Here is a 20,545-nt window from a genome sequence, read left to right as displayed (position 1 = left end):
ATCGTAGATATTACCATAAACCAGCTTTAAACCTCACTTCAGGTCTGGGGCCCCATAAGAGCTGACGGTTTTGTGCAGTTGGTAATCCAGCTTTGATTTTCATTTCATATTTACCATTTCTGTTATCAAAGATGCATGAGCTATTATCTCATATAGTTGGGAAAAGGAAAAATATCGGGACAGTTTTAAGAGAGGAACTTTCAGGAGACAATACATCCACAAAGTTTCCCATCCATTAAAGCTTCTTCTATCAGTGCATTAATGTGACACACTGAATAAAAGTCTCGGTTCTCTGTTTCCGGGACTACTCACTGGCCTGTCCTAAAATCAGGAAAGAGTCATTCTGGTATAAAACAGAGAAAGAAAGAGAGATTATGGTCATGAGCCGGGGAAGCGTAAGTGACTTAATGTGACAGCACACCACACTTTATCCATGGCGGCCCTGTAGAGAGGAGCCTGCCTACTCGCCAAAGCCTCCATCTGTCTGCGGCCCTGCGAGGAGTATCCGCTATCGGCCACGCTTTGCACTCTGCCCCATGCTGGTCTGCTCGGTCCACGCCAACACCAGCTCTGCTGGGGAGAGCTATATTTACAAACAGCTGCCGTGGCAATGGGTAGAGTACCATAGAGGATGGAGAATACTGTTTGTCATGAGTGGATTAAACTATCACACCCCTAAAATAGTACACAATCAGCTCAGTTACTTCTGTTTGTAAGTCGAGCCATGTCTCATAAAATGTTGTGTCATCAAGTGTTTGTGTCAAGGAATAGTTGAGAACTTTACCAATTCAACTTTATATGATTTTATTTTATTATTATCTTCTCAATAGAAATTTCTGTGTAAATAATTCATCTGTTGCACGAGACTAACAGGCATATAGAGGAGCATCATTCATACGACACAGCAGAGTAAAGGGCAAGTTTGTTTGTACGACAGGCTGCTGCATGGAGCACAGCAGTGTCTCAAACACTTGGAATGAAAAGTAAAAAGCGAAAACGCAATCTTAGCACAGAAGCCCACATTGCACATGGCTACTTTATAATTTTGTCACAATTTATATATCTCTTATACAAACCCAACAGATATTTATACACAGTAACAGAGCAAATTAACTCCACAGATAAATTGTTTCACTGAATGTCTCGGCCTCTTTTTACTGCCTTTCTATTTGGTCTCAAGTGAGAATGATCTTAAAGGTCCTGTGTGTAGGATTTAGTGACATCTTGACTCCAAGTGGACACCCCTTGTCTCCCCATCCCCCGCAGTGGCTGCTAAGAATGCAAAAAAATGCAAAAAAACATGACAGGTCCCCCCAAGAGTCGGTGTTTGGCATGTCTGTTTTGGGCTACTGTAGAAACACGGTGGTGCAACATGGCGGACTCCGTGGAAGAGGATCCGCTCCCTCTTTAATGTATATGGGACTCATACTAAGGTAAAACAAAAGGTAACAATTCTGTGTCAGGTGATAATGGGCTTTTGAAAACATGCTTCTAATTATTATGTTCCATTTTTTCCCTCTAAACTCCTACACACTGGACCTTTAATTTGCAGAATCTTCATCTGATTTTTGCATAAAACACATCCTTTCATGCATCGTATAAAGAGTAAGAGATTGAAGCCTTCCTTTTCATTTTTATCCAATTTCCTCTTAACACTTTAACCCGCTCTCTCTCCACCTTCCTCACAAGGGGAAGACCAGGAACCCGGAGAAGGTGGAGTACTTCCAGCCTCCCATCAAGTTGCCTCTCTCCAGTCTGAGGTAGGCCTTGTCCCCCTTCTCCATAATCACCAAGCCGGCGTTCGTGGCAGCTTCTCTGGTCACGTCCTGGTCCCCGGCGAAAGCAGAAATCATCGGCCAGCCGTTGAGCATCAGGCTGACCTGAGAGAGAGCACAGAAAGGGATTAGAGTGTGTTTGCTGATCTGCTGCAACTACATTCACAAGTGTCGCAGTTGAGGTTTTGTACCTGGATAGTTTGTCTGTTGTAGGCCTTCACGACATGGAAGTTGAAGCTGTACACGCCTCTTCTTGGTGCCAGGAAGACACTGCTCTCTTGGTCAAAGTGAGTACCCACGTTCACCAAAATCTGACACAACAGCAATGAAAGGAGGAAGGCAAGATGAGATGTGATTTACACATGATAAAATAAAGGTATGCAAGAGAACAAAAACTTTGGAAGACCAGAGAACAGTGGGGCTGTTGTCAAAGGGTTTCCCTGCTCACTCCAGGGTATCTTGGGTCATTGTTGTGTCCATCGTAGATAGATTTCTGATTTTTGAGATTTCACTGAGAAACACAGAGTCATTTCTGATTCAAAATTTTCCCCAAAAACTCCAAATGTCTATAAAAATGCAGCCCGGCTGCACTGTGAGTCTGCAGTTCAGTGTTTACTGCATTAGCATTTTTCCTCGCTGTCAGAAGTCTAATAATATGTGCATCTTATTGGCAGAAGACTTCTGAGCACAAAACACTTGAAATACAGCTCACAGAAGCTGTGTGGGGAAAACTGCTCAGCCTTTTTTATGTTCTGTGGAATATGGAGAAACTACAGTGGAGAACTTTGTTCAAACACAGTTTGACCTATTTTGATCTCTGAACTGTGGACCATCAATCAAACAGTTCTCCTCTTATGCCAAGAATGGGCTTTATTTGAACTGCAAATAAAGCATTGGCTTTTGTGTAACTTAAAGACACCTAAGCAGTCTTATACTCACATTATCGAAGTAGATGATCATGGTGCGGTTGCTCATGTCCGTGGGCTCGTGATTGGTCTGGCGGCTGGCGGAGAAGGCCACCCGGCCGGAGCCGGACCGGACCGACATGCCCAGGGCATTACCTGCCGGCTCGGATGAAGGAGTGGAGTCACATACGACCAGACATTTCCCCTCAAGGATGATGGGCTCTGTGTCGTTTTGGCCCCTCGACCCCGTGGGTCCCCAGAGCAGAAGCACAGCCAACAGCATGGGGAGGTGGAAGGTGACTAACCTGGGATTCATGACTGAATCTAGAATGTTTGGTCGAAATAACTCTGACTGATTCTACTGAAGAGAAGTGTCACTCTGGAAAACAAACATGCTACGTTGAAACAAATTGTCTATGTAGTTTTGGCTGGCGCGCAAGTACATTAATATGCAACCAGGCAGCAAGAGACCCAAGAGAACCAAATGATATTGAGGAAAATAGTCAGAATTGTTCATTGGCCATAGCTATCAATCACTCCCTTTTTCTTGTTTGTACCCACAAATCCCAAATCTCTCTGGTGTCTTTTGTGCTGTGTCAGCAGCGGCCAGAATGACAGTCACAAGGAAATCTCTTGGTGGTTTCAAGTTGATTTCTTCAGCAAAAAACCTGACAAGGAGGCAGAAGAGCCGGGGAAGGGAAGAAAAGGGGTTTGAAGAGATAAAAGCACAGCAAAGTGAGTGAAGATCTGAGTTGAGACTTTAAGTGATAGAGTGAAGGACGAGATGATTAAAGGTGCTGAGGGCAAAACAAAAAAAAACAAAAAACAGATGAGGTAAGATTCTGGAGAGGTGACAGGGAAAAGATGTCGGACCCAGAAGGGAGCGAGAAAGAGAGAGGGAGTGGGGGAACAACTCCACTGAGTGACCATCTGTCTTTTACACGTAGCCCCCCCCCTCCCTCCCAACGCTGCTCAACACGCATTCCCTCACACGACACACGCTCGCTCGCTCGCTCGCTCGCTCTCACTTGTGCTTTTGTTTTCACACTTACGGACACAAATATAGTAGCTATGCATAAGAAAATGTCCCTTCTTCCATTATTCCTTTTATTCCCCCTGCAAGTTTAACAGCCTTTTCTGCCGTTGAACTATTTCAGAGTCAGGGCTGTATGAAGACATTTTTGACTTCAGGTGATGTCATCAAGTTTCAAACAACCCAATTTGACCCAACATTCATTTGTCTTTGACCACGCTGAGCGACAGCACGAGTGAAAACACATTTTTCCTCAGCTCTAATGAACAGCGTAAAACAGCAGCTTTTTGGTTTCGTCCAAATTATTCACCTTAAAACGAGCATTCTGATAGCGACCCAACTATTTTCACTGCACAGTACAATCCTAGTGTTTAAAGTGATGAAAAGAATGAAAAAGATGATCACCTGTTTCCATCTGAGCAATCTTGTATTCCATAGCAGGTGAAAACTGTTGTTTCCTCCCAGCTGGAGCGCTGTAGTATGATCGAAAATTCTCCCGCTCCTCTATCACATCATTTGACAGCACAAGAGTCAGTCTGATCACAACCAAGAGTAAGCTCTCATCTCCCTCTCTCACCCTCTCTCTCTCTCTCTCTCTCTCTCCCTCTCTCTCCCTCTCTCTCCCTCAGCCACCCCCTTTAGCGTCTGCTTCTTTCTCACTCTCTATGTTGCATCCGCCCACTCACCTTTACAGCGAAATAAAGAAAAACAGGAGGATAATTGGGCATCTGAGCGGCTTCAAAGAGCGAGGCTTGGAGTGAGTGGCAGTTGTGTTCCTGATTTTTTTTTAGTATCCAATCAAATCAGGTGATTCCAGCTTGTTTGTCTTCAAGCGGAGTTGAGAAAGATCAAAATTTCCTTTTATTATTTTCACTTTCGCACTTTCATGGGGAAACATTTACACATCCAGTGCCTTATGTAGTTGGGTAGCTTCTTTTTACAGCAGATATTGGATTAACAGGATATGGACATCAGTTTCAAAAGCTATTATTTCAGTGGGATTTTGAACATAAACACACTAACACCAGCCTCGTTATGATACACCTAATTTCCCAAAAAACACAGACTGAGGTAGACCATAAGAGGTGCTTAAAAGAAGGACGGGGTGAGTTAGTTCCAAACATCACAAACATCTGACAACATTATTTCTGGCAAGGGTTACTATTATTTACAACTTCCTTTTTTATGTAATTGTAATAACTTCCAATCAACAGTCATCTGTATGCGTAATCACATAACAATCAAGCATCTTTCTGTCCTCTTCATTTGATGTCCTGGCAGGATCCACTCATGTTCACTTATTAAATGCTCCATTGTCAGTTTTCTCTGATGGAAAAATCATTTCCATGCCAGTATCACCTCATCACACTTTTAGGAGATGTGGTGTTGTCTCTTTATTTGGCTTCGATCTGAGGGAACATCAGAGAGGCTCATGGGAAAATTTCCATCGCAGGGTCATGTGGTTTCCAGAAGCGTGGAAATAAATCATTGCCACTTTTCTCTTGCCATGGTTATTGTTCTCTCCTCCTTGCCCGTCTCTCTCCAACTCAGACCTTGACGATAGAAATGCGGCTGTTGAGCTCGGCTTTGTAGAGCCCGAAGCCCAAGCACAGCGGGTGAGTAAACGTGGCAGAGAAAGTGTGGAGGTGGGTCAGGCTGCAAGATGTTCCCACCTCGGAGAAGGTGATGGTGCCCGCGCCATAGTCCACAGCGACGGCGACCCTGTTGCCAGTCATTTGGTAGGTTAGACGGGTCTTCCTGCAGTTGTGCCAAGCAGCCAGCTTCCTGTCATGCTGCTGCGTCAAGCTCCAAGATACCTAGAGATGTATCAAAAAAATAAAGCTTTGCTGCTTTCCTCTGTTGTCTGAATAAATCACAACGTACATGAAACTTAGGACTTAATCGTCGGCTGAAGAGACAAAAAAATGGGGGTGGATGAAAACATTGGATCTGTGTGGACGGATGAGGAGGTGGTTCATCAAATCAATACAGGAAATAATAAAATGAGATGCCAATTCATGCCATGTTTATTTTTATCTATATATCTTTTCAACTTAGCTTATACTGGTGCTCTTTTAATTACATCTTCATGCCAAACTCTCTTCTTCTGCCATCCTTAAACTCCCCTAACGACAGTGGATGGAAACCCACCTTCGTTTTCGCTTTCTTTTGCAAAATTCTGTTGAAATTTGACTACATTTGGATGCAAACATCTGCTAGTTCTGTAAGATTGTAAAGTTGCTTCGGCCACAGATCTTTTACAAGCATAACACAAAAAAGGGTTCAGTAGTTGAGCACAAATCAAGAGTTTCTCTGATGACAGATTTTGATGACTGAGTAAAAGTCCAAAGGAAAAACAACCTTTCATGGGTTCATGGGAAAAGTTCTCAAAACATGGCAGTACAAATACCATTGGCATCAAACAGAGCTTCAGACTCATTCCATCTTATGCAAACAACAAATAAATATGACATATATCTAACATATACCTTATTGTTCCCAAAGGCGTTGCCTTCTTTCCCCTTCCGTCCAATACTTCTATAGCAGACGCCGATATCCCAGAATCCCTCAGCCTCCAACTCCCAGTAGTGAGTCCCAGAGGAGAAGGTCTGGCAGGTGAGAACCTGTGGCCAGTGGTCGAAACGTTCGCGGTGAGCAGCGCAGGGCAGACGGTTTTTCACCCGCGTCACTGAGCGAAGATCATCAGAGATGCTCAACAGAGGATGGGCTGTGTTAGTGTCCAGAGTCAGGGGGCTGGTTACTGTAAGAGAGGGAAATAAAACAACAGCGTGTTGCTGCTCATGGAAACAACAGAGTTTTCTTTCCTATTTATGAGCTGAGAAATGTTTCCAGTTCCAAACACCCACAAGTTGTTGAGATGCAACCACACATGTACACAGTTTAGTTACCACAAATAAAAGGCAATTTATAGTACGTTTATATATAAAATCAGATGATTATATAAAAATGACATGAAATCACATGTAAGACTTTATAATAAGAGACCCAAAAATGTGAGTAGTTACTAAGAAACGGGTGTGGAATGAATCAGGAGCTACTTGATAATTAATTGTTAATGAGTAATATCTAACAGTGAATCAAGGACTATACAGCAGATAATGCAGTGGTATTAGAGAACAGACCGGTAGATCCTATATTAATGAATCATTAGGTAATGATGAGTCCATAAACATCTGTAAATCATCATACTGACCACTTTCTTTGAGTAACGGAGAAGTAAATCCCTAGTGCTCCCTCATTACTTTCAGATAACAATATAATACACAGACATTATTTACTTACTTTTTACATACACAAATAGAGTAACTTCTGATGAATTGATAATGAGCTGTCACCAGTTTGTTCCACTCACACAGTGGTTGGTTCTTAGTTAATCAGGTACAACTTGGTCAGTATGTTGATTTATATTCATATATTACTTATAACTTATTAATATGCATTAATTATGGTATCTCCCAGTCAGTTCTTTAGTAACTCATCATTATCTGCTATATAGTCCTCTAACAGTTATTCAGGAATGACTCATTAACGATTCATTAACTATCAGGTAGTTCCTGATTAATTGCTCACCCGTTCCTCCTAACTACTCACATTTTTACCAAGTGTTACCAAATATCAAATCAAAATTTTAATTCATTCTTAGCATCTTACTGGCTTTCTTACCAAGAACTAGATAATCGGATCAATACCACTCTCATGCTAATACAAATACAAAGCTAAGCCAGGAGACAGCTAGCTTAGCTTAGCATAGAGGCAGCTTTAAAGCTCACTAATTAACATGCGATATGTTATTTGTTCAATTTGTACAAAAGTCAAGGTGTGAAGATGATAAGTTGTGCTTTTACAGAGCGTTAGATATCCGACTAGGTGTTCCCCCTTTCCAGTCATTTTGCTATGCAAAAGTAACCGGCTGCTGGCTGTGGCTTCATATTAAATGAACAGGCATGAGAGTGGTATTAATCTTCTCATCTAACTATTGGCAAGAAAACTCAAGCGCATGTTCCCCTGAATCTATTAAAGCATTCCTTGAAGAAAGTTAAATAAATTGGGCAAACATTACTCACAAAGCTCCCTCTTGAGTTCACTGAGGCAGCGGAGGGTTGCAGTGATAAACCCTCGATACTTGTTTTCAATGTCCTCCAAGATGTGTTTCCTGTCTAGACTGACGGTATCAGGGACATAAAGTGGGCTGCTCAGCTCGGCTAGTAACCTAGAATCGAGAGCAGAAAACATACAGCAGGGGGATCTCATATTAAGCCGTGAGCCCATATAGATTAGAGGCCTCTGCAATGAAACAAAACTGCATTAATCCGTCCACTTCTTCCCCACCTTATGTCTCACTGTCTTTTCTATCCCCCACATACAAACATACAAACACTGCCTACCTACCCACACACATCAACACATTTCAGGACATAGGCCAAGGATCGAACATAACACAGCGTCATGACTTGTTGTGGACTTACTTAGTGTCATCTGACTGAAAGGCCTGAGGAAAGAAAGGTGAAGGACAGTTGAGAAAAGTCTAACAAAGAATGATCCAATCTGCCCAGCTGGATGCAAAAGTAAACAAACCCAAGGATAAACCCCTATTCAGACATAACTAACCATCTGTGCATTAAATATGTCCCATATATATTTGCACAAAAGATGAGCTTGCTCAACATTTTTAATAAATCTTCTATTAAAATTTTTATGGCCCTGCATGGATGCCTCAAGTCACAGTATTGTTACCTCTCCAGAATGCAAGCCATAAAAAAAAATATGATGCCTTGTGTAGCATAGTGAAGGGCATATAATGCATTTTTTTGCAGCTATGTTTTCTAGAATAGGAGCTGCTTACCCAGAGGATGCTATCATACAAATGTGTGGACAGCCTCCTAAATTACATTCACATCCGGAAAGGCAAACTATACATTCCTACATAATACGCAAGAGGAAATAAATACAATGTAAAATACGTGGATAACATCATCACAGTCTCCTCTCATACTATTGAAGAAGGTACACTGGCTTTTAATATTTTTCTATCCTTGTTGTCCTACGTTCAGTTTCTGCCAGATGAGCTGTGTCACATAGAACAACATAGGAAATCCCAACAAGTAGCAGCTATTTAGTATTTACGGTGGCATAGGTGGGAAACCAAACCTTTAACAAACAGGATTAGGAATTCGCAGATAGGCTAGCAGCTGTGGACTGAGGCCCAGCAGTGCTTTGAGTTACAGTAAATGTTAATGCAAACATGGCAACATGCTCACAATAACAAATGTAACATTTGGGGCTGTGCCGTACGGCTTGAAAAAAAAAAGTCATTCACAAATGTGACTGGGCAACAATATCAAATATCAATTTTTTTTTTTTTTTTTTTTTTTTTACCAAATCCTGACTGTAGGGACTATTGGTACTTTCAAAAGATTTAACCCAATGAGATTTCTGATCATTAATCATCAGTAATGTGGATATAATGACTAATTGGGTAACAAATAGATCGGTCTGGTAAGTTCAGAAACTTACATCGCTTTAATGTAATACAGCCTTTAAAATCGGGAAAAGACACTTATGACATATCAGGATATAACAATATCCAAAATCTAAGACAGTATATAGTCCCCTAAAACGATGACGATACCTGTTGTATATATTGCACCTCCCTAGTAACAACCTGATGTAAAGTAGGAATAATGTTTTGCTCACATTTCAAAAGGTTAATTGTCTGATCATTTCCACAACTGAGAACACTGCATCTTACAATACACCTGTTCCAAACCTGGGGGCCCACCAGGGGTCACCAAAGCTTCACAGGAGGTTATGAGGCTTTATTGACTTTAAAAGGTATAAGAAAAGTAACATATCTTAGCATTTCACTCATTTCTGTGGAGAAAACTGGAGGATTCTTTTTATTTTCAAAGTTTAGATTATTATCTAAGATATGAACTAAAAATGACTTCACAGGATAAGGGCACAGTGAAGACCTGAATGCAAGCTATATTCACTTCACTTCACTTTCTGCTATCCAGCTTGTCCTGGATTCGAAAAGTACACAGTTTGAACAACCAAAGAGTTAATAAAACATTGGTCAAGTGTCAGGAAAAAGAAACCCTGAATTTGTAAAAAAAGACAAAAAAGAAAAAGAAGAAGCCTATTAGTTATGTATGATTGTAAAAAAAAAAAAAAAAAAACCAGATAGAAAATTGTATACAAAGTTCTTTAAAATATGAGGAAAACGCATTATACAATTCCACTCCCAACCTATCTGTACAACAGAGTGTGTTTTAAGCACAGGGTCTTACCCAGATGAGCAGAAAGGGGTCCGTCTCTGCCAGCAGCGAGGCCAGATAGTGCTGGATGCTCAGCGTCTGGCTCATGTCCTCCCTCACCTTGGAGCAGTCTTCATGTACTCGCTCTGTGACCTGCTCTCTCTCCCTCCTGGTGATGTCCCTCAGATCAACCACCAGCCTCCTCACCTGCACCTGCAGGTCTGAGCCCAGCCGCTCCACCTGGGTCTCATCCTGTTTCATACAGTCCTGAAACCAGTCAGGATAGATTGGCGGTTGGTACCAGATCAGTGATCAAAGCATCTGGTTCATTTAAAAAGATTCATTAGTAGAACAAGGTCAGACTGAGGGTTTTACATGAAAAGCATTCAAGTGTAGGCTCCCTTGTGGGTCGTAACTTTGGTAGTACAGGGTGTAAAAAACATCTACTGAGAGAGTCATTATGTTGTGGTTTGAATAGATTTACTCACAGCCATGGTGGAATCAATATTCTCGTGCTCTTTGAGAATTCGCTCTCCATCTCTCAGCTTCTCCTTTGCTTTTATGAGCAGGGTCTGCAGAATAACCTGTGGAACCACACATATATGATCAACCCCACACCCATGCATGCACAAACAAACATAAAAACCCACACTGTATGATCCTCCAGCTGACCTTCAGATCCTCCTCCACCTGTCTCAGTGCCTTCACTTTGTGCTGAGCATGGCCCCCCTCCAGCAGACAGTCCCCACACACGTACACCCTCTCATCGGCGCAGTAGTAGCGCAGTATCTCTGTGTGCTCTGGGCACCGTCGCTGGGAGAGGTCGCCCAGCGGATCCACCAACAGGTGGGTGCTAAACGCAGGCCTCTCCAGATGCGGTTGGAGATGTTCTGCACACAAAGATACTTCACACCTCAGGCAGGTCTTGACAGCCAATGTTGGCTGTCCTTCCGCTGCCTCTGGAGAGCAGCTGTCACACAGCACCTCACCGTGCTCCTCCTGACACTGGGGGCAGACGAAGCGACTTTTGCCCTCACCCTGATCCCTCCAGGCCTCGCGGATGCAGGCAGGGCAGAAGCTGTGACCACACGGCAGAGGAAGGGCTTGGCTGAAGATGTCTCGGCACACAGAGCAGGTCAGCTCCTCCTCCAGAGACGACATTGTGACCGGATAAGAGTTCCCTTATGTGGGTGTCACACAAGGCTGCTAATTAAAGAGTGGATTTAAACACAAGTGAGAAATTGAAAACATGTAACAAACTCATCACAAAATCCACAGATGAGTTGGATTGCAGTCAGTGGGACCACAAATTAAGGACAAAATGTACATGCTGCTGTTACATGTGAGAAGTACTGATGCAAACAGCAGCAAGAAATTATATGTTGTAGAAAATGTATGCCTGTAATATGTGCAGAAAATATACTTTTTAAATACATATCAGTATAGATTACCAATGTATGTTTATTTATTATATTTTGTAAGCATTCCTGAGGCAAAAAGACAAGAATCTATGGACCCTCCTTATGTTAAATTATATTCTAATTCATGTTACAGTGTAATTTCCAGTATATATCATTAGAAGAGTGTTGAACTGGTGACAAGTGGGAAGTCCTTGGTTCATTCCAACTGTGCACTCAGACTAGTAATCCTGTCGCCTGCTGTGCTCTATGAATAGAACACTTTACTATGTAACCACTATTACTGAGAAAATGTGAGTAGGGTGGACAAAAATACCAGAAACACCCCACAACCTTATATAAGGTCATACGCCATCACTTGAAACAATGGCCAAAAAAATCACCACGAAGTTGATTCAAGACCTGTTTAACACATAAACTGAACTTGACCACTGTTTAGTGGGACAATTTGATGAAACTGAACAATCTAATTTACCAAGTAAACAATCATTTATAGATGTCTATGATCAATATATGAAGAAGAATGTGACTTACTCCCAGTAAGGATAAAGGTTAGTAACACTGACAGATGAGTGCAAGCACAGGGGATCAGGAGATCATCCTTGACAGCAGCTTGTCAGCCTGATTTACTCTACATGTGCTCTGCTTTTATATGTTGAAATACCAACTCTTCTTTTAGCATCTCAACTAAACTCAATGAGAATTTTAAGTTAGTATCTAAAAGAAAAGTGGAATTTCCTACCTGTTGGCGTCCTGGTGTTTGCAGAACCTGGCCATCGGTAAGTGTGTGAGTTGTGCGCGGCGTTGACTGTGGAGGCTAATCCCAACAGATTCAGCTACCCCCAGCTGACACTGGACTGAGAGGTCACATGACCTTAGGGTGGGAGGAGGGCGTGAGGAAAATGATCAGGTAACTTTGAGGTCACAGTGCAATAATTAGCCTGTGCTCTGACAGGCCTTGTCTTCTTTATTTCTAGTGAACACTGTTGTTATACCCTTTAAACCTATTGTCATGGGACAAACTTCTTCTTTTGGAACTGTATAACAGTGGTTCTGTTCATCAGATATTATAACACAGTGTAATATCTAAGACACAGAATAAAAACCTTCTCCCTCTATGCTTTGGACATGCTGCATGCTTTCATTGTGTGCAGCTGCAGCTACACGTGCAAATGTTTTTGGCAGCTGCCCACATGAAGGCTGGTTTACTAGCACTTGCTTGAAGATGTAAGTGATTGTAAAATTCAAGCTCGAGAGTTCTCTCTCATACCAGAGAGTTCAGTATTTTTCCATAGCCGACTTCAGGCTGATTCAGTCAGTATTAAATGCTCACTACCTAATGATTATTATTATAGTATCTCCCAGTCTGATCACGAGGGAATCATTATCTACTATGTATTCCTGGAATCACAGTTATTCAGGAATCGACACTGGTAAATGGTGAATAAGGAAGCTGCATGTAGAAGTATTGAAAACGTTTTTTATGAATACACTGCACAGTCACATGTATCAGTTACACAGGGTAGTGCAAGTGTCATTGGAGCCTATTTCAGGAGTGCTTAGTTTTGCCTACCTGAGAGGGAGGAGCTTGTATTTTTACTTCAATATTTGTTTCTCATACCTTTGTAAGAAATTAAGTGCAAATCTTCAGTAAGCAGTTACACTGCCACAGGTAGAAACAGGTGTGCCAAGAGTCAAGGTTAGTCAGCGTCACAGAATTGCCCATTTGTTTAAAAAAACATTTAAAAAATCAAATAAGCAAAGTTGAATCGCATTGTTTAAGTTTTGTCATTGTAAAATCTCTGCTGTTGCTTCCCAGGAAAAAATGAAACGTGAGAGTACTGAAGAAGAAAGTGGTGAGTTATCCTGTTAAGTTAACTGCACGGTCTTTGTACATTGTATTTACCTGTTTTATTTAGAATATTTACAGTTGGTTGCCAGTTTGAATGTAGACTGAGCTAAAACTAATGCATAACACAACATAACATAGCATAACATAACATAACATATATACCAATGTTGTATGATATGAAGTCTAACTAACTCAACAATCCTGCAATAAGGATTATAATGTTCTGTTTTTGTTTAAATTGTTTTGGGAGGTGTTGATTAATTTGTATGATCTTTGTGTGGACGTACTTATTGTGCTGTTGTGCCTTGCAATGCTGTCTACTTAAGTTTAAAAAAACACTGCACACTACAACCCACATAAACTGGCAACTGGTTGCATCTGTGGTGACAATGGTTATCACTACGGTTTGGAATGCAATTCAGCCTGTTTGGTCTAATCGTCAGAGTTGAGCTATGATTACAAGTTAAACTGAAACCTTGTTCATTTAAAATGTCAGTTACTTATACCTCTATACATTACTGTGTGGTAAGCATTGGGAAATTCATACAAAACATACTCTATTGAATATACTTCGACAGAGTTATGAATAAAACTACCAACTTAGAAACAACAAGTTAAATTAAAGACTTGATAAATCCTCCACTATAGGCTACATTGGGGTTAAAATAACATTGTACTAGCTGAAAGGATTCCAAATGTATTAGCTCATTAATCATTTTCCTAAACAGTAGAAATGCAGCGTTACAAAGTAAGTTAGAGGAATGTGCAATTTGATTTGCCACCACAGTGCTATGCCGGATATTCACACTGTTTTGCAGCAAAGGATCCTGTCAGATTCAACTTGTTTCGCAAGACAACCCTGTATATTTTCGCCAAACATGTTGTCAACATCTGTAGCTGCGTCATGCTGCTGGCCTCATTCAAATGGGGGAAACTTTTCTCTTACAGGGATACATTCTCAGCCTAATTCTTGTTTAAATTTTAAGTCAAATAAATATTGAGGAAACTGACAAGGTGTGCTAGGTAGCAAGTTATATTTGCATGGCTACATCTGCATCAATTAAGAATTTGCTTCATACACATTTCTCTTAAATGTCATTTAAAACAAACAACCGTTAAATCATTTCATGTAGTAAATTCTTATTATTATTGATTATTCTTAATCTTATTTCAACCCTAAGTCATGGTTTTATGAAGTCTTTAATTTAAAGGGGCACTTTGTAATTTTGGAGAAGAAACTCAAATTTAAAATGTTGTATTAATGACATAGTTTAAAGCTAGAAAGGTATACATATATAAACAAAGTAACAAAGTATGAAACTGTGTTGTCCTTTAAGGTCTGTTTGTTTATTCAGTTTATTCAGTCATGAAAACAAAGAGAGTTAGTTTAGTTAGTTTAGTAGTTTTAAATAGTGTGTTTATTTGAACCAGAATTAGGCTGCTTTTGACAGAGTTTATCCCTGGAAGAAAGCTGTGTTCACAACATGGAGGGCTGCAAAACAAGTTGAAACTGACCTGAATTGTTGCCACAAAACAATGTGGGGTCTCAAGCATGGCACTACTGTGGCCAATCAAATACCCACAGTTGCACATCCCTGTAAGATTATTTCATAACACTGTATTTCTACTGTTTGCCTGGCGATGGTCTCGATGAAAAGTAATATAATTAGAGTCCAGTCAAGTCAAGATGAGTTGTAAAATCCTGTCAGTGTCATTATAAACTGCTGTGCAGTGTTTCTGTGCAGATAGGCCTTCAATCGTCTATATGTTAGGCAACACAAACTGTTTAATTGTGAAGAGACATTGTTTTAACAAAGGGCTGTTTTCAGTCTTAACACCTGTATTGGGTCCATGCGGAGCAGATCTCTCAGACTGTATTTGGGCAGAGTGCTAACATACTGTTTATAAGCAGGGACAATGTTCACCACGCTCACCATCTTACTTTTGTGTTTTTGAATTCTTATTTTGGCAAATTAACACTAAAAGTTCAATCAAATTCAATTCAATTCAACAACAAAGTACAGCTGAGGCTGATTGGAATGTCATTAGTTTGGCTGGTATTTATAAGTATTAAGCGTTGGACAAATTGAAATTGGACCAGATGATCGTTAACAAAAACTGAAATGGAAGTGATTATTATTTCTCTTAAGGGGCAATCCATCCAGTAGTTGCAGCAAAACTTCACTAAAAACCACAAATGCCAACCTTACTTTGACATTACAGGAAAAGCGAGAGGGATACATCATCTGGGAACAACGAATGCCTGCATCAAATGTAAAGTCAATCCATACAATGGATATAAAGATATTTTCAATGATGCTTTAAGACTTTGACCTGCCGGTTGGCGGTGCAGAAAAGGGCAAGGGGTCACCAAAGTCAGTGAAATTTGTCTTCTGGGGAAAATGGATGGCTGTCCACAATTTCATAGTACTCCATCGAGCTGGCACCGACTGACCAACAAACATTGCTATCCATAAAAATCACAGCTATGAGTTCCCATCAGGATTGTTGAAGCCGACCAATTAAGCCATAGCTTCAGCCCACACATTTTTAGTCTGTTGAATATCCCTATGCTACGTTACTTGTTACTTGTTGGAGTAATTGTCAACTTTATTACAGGCAAGTATAGTATTTCCCTTATGCTTAATATTTTTTTCTTGCTTCTTCTTGTCAGAACCGGGGAACTCAAACTGTCTACAAGACATCCGCATTGTCCTTCTGGGAGGGAAATATTGTGGTAAAGGTGAAACAGTAAACATCATACTGGGATGCACCGCCATTGACACTGAAGATGAGATTGTAGGAAACACAGTGAGACACGGCGAGGTAGCAGGAAGATGGAGGGTTACCCTCGTGAAGACACCTGGATGGTGGAAGTCCTTCCACCCTGATGAGACCATGGAGCTGGTGAAGATGTCGTTGATCCAAAGCGTGTCCCTATGCACTCCAGGTCCTCACGCCTTCCTGCTGGTTGTTGACTTGGATAGCATACTGGAGGAAAAAAGTGGGAGGTCAATAGAGGGGCACATGGAGCTTCAGGGCGATGCGGTTTGGAATCACACTCTTGTTCTGCTGAAGTATGGTGTCTGGAAGGAGACATACTCCACTGTTGGAGATTACATGGAAAAAAGAGGGACGGTTCTGCGCAGGATTATGGAGAAATGCGGTCGAAGAAGCCACATACTCAACAACAATAATAATAGTTCAAGAGCACAGGTGATAGCGCTGCTTGAAAAAGTGGAGAAAATGGTGGCTGCAAATGGTGGAAAATTGTTTGAATTGGATGCTGCAGTTGCACAAGATGTGGAGGGAAGACTGGAAGATGTGAATGAGAAAGCAAAGGAGAGAGAATCAAGTGTCAAAGCTGAGACAGACGTTCTCAGGGACACTTACAAAGGTAGGCTATCAAATAATCTGTCTCCATCCATGACCATGGATTATTATGGATCATAACCATGTTCTTTATTGTTTTCTCTTCGTCTCTCTGCCAGATGAGGTTTATCATCTAGCCGAGATCAGGCTTCTTCTGACTGGCTGGTTCCTGTCTGGGAAAACCACGATAGTAGATACCGTGCTGGGCATACACTTGGGAGAAAGGAGGAGAACTCTCCACAGTGAGGCAAGACAAAGCCAATTGGGTCAATGGAAGGTCCGGCTAATAGACACTCCTGGCTGGTCCAAGTTAAGATCCATCAAGGACACTCCAGAGATGGTGAAGCAGGAGATAGCAAGAGGAGTTTCACTCTGTACTCCAGGGCCCCACGCCATCATCCTGGTGGTCACTGCTGCTGTTGCCTTCAACAAGGCCCACTCGAGGTCCATCAGGTAGCACATGAGTCTTCTGGGTCCTGATGTTTGGAGACATACTCTTGTACTTTTCAGCTGGGGTGAGTGCATGGGAAGAACCACTATGGAGCAGTTTATAGAGAGTGAAGGCACCGCCCTCCAGTTGCTGCTGAGGAAATGTAACAACAGGTACCACAGATTCAACATCCATGCCAATGATCCAGCTCAAGCCTCAAAACTACTTGAAAAGATTGAGTGGATGGTGGCGGAGAACAGCATCTTCCGTCTTAACGGAAATGAGTCAGACAAGTGGGAAGAAGATGAAACGGTGACAGAGACTATGTCACCACCAGGCGGGTCCCTTCTTGAGATGTTTGAAGATTTTTGCAAAAATAAAGAGGAAGAGCTTCTGATGAACCATAGGATACTATTTAGTCAAGAGATGGCCAGAAGCATGTCTGAGCTCCCATATAGTAAGTATTTTATTTCTTCAGAAAATATGTTCACTTAAAGTTGTAAATTTAAAGACTCTTGGTTTTGTTTGTTTCTCATTTTGGAAACTTATTTATTTAATAATTCTAGCCCCACTCGTGGCAATGCCACTCCGTTAGTCGGTCCATCACTTAAGTCCAGCAGAAATACCTAGACAACTTCTGTATTGGATTGCCTTGAATATGTATGCAGACATATGTGGTGCCCAGAGGATAACTCCTTAAGGGTTTTGTGATCCCTTGACTTGACTTTAACTCTAGTGCCACCAGAAGGTCAAAGTTTTAAGGTACAGACATTCCCCAGATAGTGTATCTTAATGCGTTTTGGGGGGTTCCTTGACTTTTCCTCTAGTGCCACCATAAAGTTGTCTTTTGAATTGTAATAACTTTGATGATGACCTGATATATCCCCTAGTCCCATTATCAGATCAAAAATATGAATTTGTCCAATACTATGTTTTATGACTAAATACCCACAACACTAACAATATTCCAATCAGTACTTTGCGACCAATAATCAAATTAAGCATGTCTAACCCCTAAACTACAACCTAGCAGAGCCGCTAGCACAGCGCTGCTGTAATACACTTCCCTGGCATCACTTGTTAATCAATCAGTATATCTCAAAGTCACTTCTGAGCATGTGAGCACCAGGCAGACATCTTTTTTAGATGTCTGCCTGGAAGACTTATTGAAGACTTATTGAAATTGGACAAATCATTACTGTGTTACTTTGCATTGGTTATATGGAAATTCTTCAGGTTATTGATTTAAAAACCACATGTGTCATTGTTTGTGTTTTGTTTATATAATATTCCACTAGTGTCTGATGAAGAGCGAGAGTCCAACGAGAAGAAGGTCTTCACATGGCTGAGGGAGCAGCTTGGGACAGACGATTCAGCGTATTCTTCTGATCCTGAATCATCACTAAGCAATCAGTAGTATGAGCTGTTGAACGTCAAGAAGATTGTAGCATTTAATGCTTTAAAGTCGGGTAAGACTGTGATGTTATTTTGGCAAAGATGTGAAATACTGTAAAACTACATCCTTGTACTCAGATGTAATTTTATTGGATAAGCCTAGCAAATACTAATGCAGTCTAACAATGCAGCTTTATTCTTTTCATATTGTATATAAACTATATCATTTATCTTTGGTAAAATGAAATGTTTCATTGCATCTCTGAATTTGTGAATCTCCAATGTATTAACGTGGTGCTGGAAATGCTTCTGTTTAAAAGAAAGGTTTTGATATTTTGGGAAAGTTTATTATTTGCTTTCTTGCCAAGAGTTATATGAAAAGTTTGATACCACTCTCATGTCTGTCTGTTAAATGTGATGCAGCCTTTTAGCTTAGATTATCATAGAGACTGGAAGCAGGGAGAAACAGCTAGCTTTGTCCAACAGTAAAAGATTGGCACAGTAAAAACAGTACTTTTCTTCAGTACTTAAAGTTTGGTATTTGTGTGGATAAGCCAACTTTTGGGATAATTTTATTAACTTATAATAAAGAACTACACAATAGTGATTTCAGATGTATTTTCTATTGGCAATTGAGCCATTAAGAGTAACTAAACTGCAAAAACTGTAGTTTAAACTGTTTTGAGCTTTTGCAAACATGGTCACTCCACTTAAGAGATCGACTCAGACCTACATGCATCAGTCAGCCAGACGCACAACTCCATTTGGACATCCACACTCAAATATCACTCACACAAGCGTCATTAGTTCATGTCCTTGAGAAGAACAATCTTCTCCAGAATGATGGCTCAGGGGCACGTGCAAGCCTTTCTCTTTCACACTCTGAAATCAAAGCGACTTCTTCCTCTTCTAATTCCACTAGCCTCTTACACACTGTTTCCTTCTCTTTCATCTGTTCAAATATGTTCACGATCGCAGACTTCCAAGCCTGTAATTTCTTGCGCTTGTTCTCGTATTTATCTAAGTCCTGCAGGTGTTTTCTGTTGATCAGCTTCAGCCTGAGAGTTACAAGACTGAGGGCTTTCAGTTTCTGGCATTTGTCTTTTAGCTTTCGGTTTTCCTCTGCGGCTATCCTATTTTTTTTCCAGGGAAGAGAACATAGGCGTGGTGTTGGGACTATGCATGCACTTGTCCTCTCAAACTCCAGTTGAAGCTCTTTTATTTCTTGGGACAACAGCTTTATGCGTTGGACACAGGACTCTCTCTCTTCCGCCCAGGCCCGATGTACTCTCTCATTTAGCCCCACCGAATCAACTAAGAATAACTTAAGCTCCTCAATCTGCCATGTTGATAACATTCTTGATAAGTGAGATGACTTCCCGATTTCTGGACCTGTGCGCTGTGTATCACCTTCTTGGTGCAAGTCACTATTTTCATCTGAGAGGCTCTCCTCCTGGCTGGTTTGGCCCTTGCTGTTGTTAGCTTGGCTGGGCACCTGGTAGTTTTCCTGGCTGTTCATGTCTCCGCATTTGTTTAAGTCGGTTAGTGAAACCGTTCCTGCCCCACAGGGCTCATTTTCTCGTTCCTTTTGCTCCTCCGGATTGCCTAACGATTCCGTAATCACTTCTATCTGCTCTGTCGATGACATACTCTTTAAGTGAGATGACCCCCAGATTTCTGAACCTGTTCTCTGTGGATCACCTTCTTGGTGCAAGTCACTATTTTCGTGCAAGAGGCTCTCCTCCTGGCTGGTTTGGCTCTGGCTGGTGCTAGCTTGGCTGCTTTCCTGACTGTTTGTGTTCATGTGTCGTCGTTTGTGCAAGTGAAAAACGTTCAGTATTTGGTGATGCCATGAAGCACCCCTAATCTTTTGCTGGACATTCTAAAAGATCGAAGCCTCAAAAAAGCTTTGATCTCTCAGAATTTTGCTGGACATTCCAAAATATAAAACCCCTCAAAAAGCTCTGATGTTTTAGAATGTTGCTGTATGTCCAGCAACAGTCTAAGATCAATGACATAATTATGACATCATCTATAATAGAATTTTTTAAACTGCATTCAAATAAACAACATTCTGCTGGTGAAAA

The 20,545-nt window shown here is 41.1% G+C and overlaps 2 protein-coding genes across 8 annotated transcripts; both read right to left on the bottom strand.

Annotated features, from left to right (window-relative positions):
- Window positions 1–787: 787 nt before the first annotated feature.
- Window positions 788–4,332, bottom strand: cbln12 (cerebellin 12). Its single transcript, XM_030401848.1, has 4 exons — window positions 4,119–4,332; window positions 2,715–3,348; window positions 1,967–2,086; window positions 788–1,880 (listed from the first exon to the last, which is right to left on the bottom strand). The coding sequence occupies exons 2-4, from the start codon at window positions 2,994–2,996 to the stop codon at window positions 1,683–1,685; spliced, it is 600 nt and encodes a 199-aa protein (XP_030257708.1). The 5' UTR covers window positions 2,997–3,348; window positions 4,119–4,332; the 3' UTR covers window positions 788–1,682.
- Window positions 4,333–6,342: 2,010 nt separating this feature from the next.
- On the bottom strand, window positions 6,343–20,341 carry trim110 (tripartite motif containing 110). Of its 7 annotated transcripts, XM_030401847.1 has the most exons (7): window positions 19,252–20,341; window positions 12,152–12,283; window positions 10,664–11,197; window positions 10,480–10,575; window positions 10,025–10,258; window positions 7,799–7,944; window positions 6,343–6,474 (listed from the first exon to the last, which is right to left on the bottom strand). In XM_030401847.1, the coding sequence occupies exons 3-6, from the start codon at window positions 11,150–11,152 to the stop codon at window positions 7,906–7,908; spliced, it is 858 nt and encodes a 285-aa protein (XP_030257707.1). In that variant the 5' UTR covers window positions 11,153–11,197; window positions 12,152–12,283; window positions 19,252–20,341; the 3' UTR covers window positions 6,343–6,474; window positions 7,799–7,905. The 7 variants fall into 7 exon arrangements, with proteins under 7 accessions (XP_030257707.1, XP_030257705.1, XP_030257703.1 ...); XM_030401843.1 differs by lacking the exons at window positions 6,343–6,474; window positions 7,799–7,944; window positions 10,025–10,258; ... (1 more) ...; window positions 10,664–11,197; window positions 12,152–12,283 and adding exons at window positions 15,854–16,252; window positions 16,655–17,216 and having other exon boundaries at window positions 19,252–20,328; XM_030401845.1 differs by lacking the exons at window positions 6,343–6,474; window positions 7,799–7,944; window positions 10,025–10,258; window positions 10,480–10,575; window positions 10,664–11,197 and having other exon boundaries at window positions 12,268–12,283; window positions 19,252–20,328.
- Window positions 20,342–20,545: the final 204 nt, after the last annotated feature.

Source organism: Sparus aurata, chromosome 21, assembly GCF_900880675.1.
Source record: "Sparus aurata chromosome 21, fSpaAur1.1, whole genome shotgun sequence".
NCBI classification, from domain to species: Eukaryota; Metazoa; Chordata; class Actinopteri; order Spariformes; family Sparidae; genus Sparus; species Sparus aurata.
The sequence above is the reverse complement of the archived record's forward strand: the minus strand, read 5'-3'. Positions and strand labels throughout refer to the sequence as shown.

What these genes read in the sequence shown, in the direction of transcription:
- cbln12 (XM_030401848.1), bottom strand. Translation starts at nt 2,996, where the DNA reads ATGAATCCCAGGTTAGTCACCTTCCACCTCCCCATGCTGTTGGCTGTG. An exon ending in TGATCATCTACTTCGATAAT is followed by an intron (nt 2,087 to 2,714) that starts GTGAGTATAAGA and finishes CTGTTGTGTCAG; the next exon opens with ATTTTGGTGAACGTGGGTAC. An exon ending in ACAACAGACAAACTATCCAG is followed by an intron (nt 1,881 to 1,966) that starts GTACAAAACCTC and finishes GCTCTCTCTCAG; the next exon opens with GTCAGCCTGATGCTCAACGG.
- trim110 (XM_030401845.1), bottom strand. Translation starts at nt 20,262, where the DNA reads ATGAACACAAACAGTCAGGAAAGCAGCCAAGCTAGCACCAGCCAGAGC.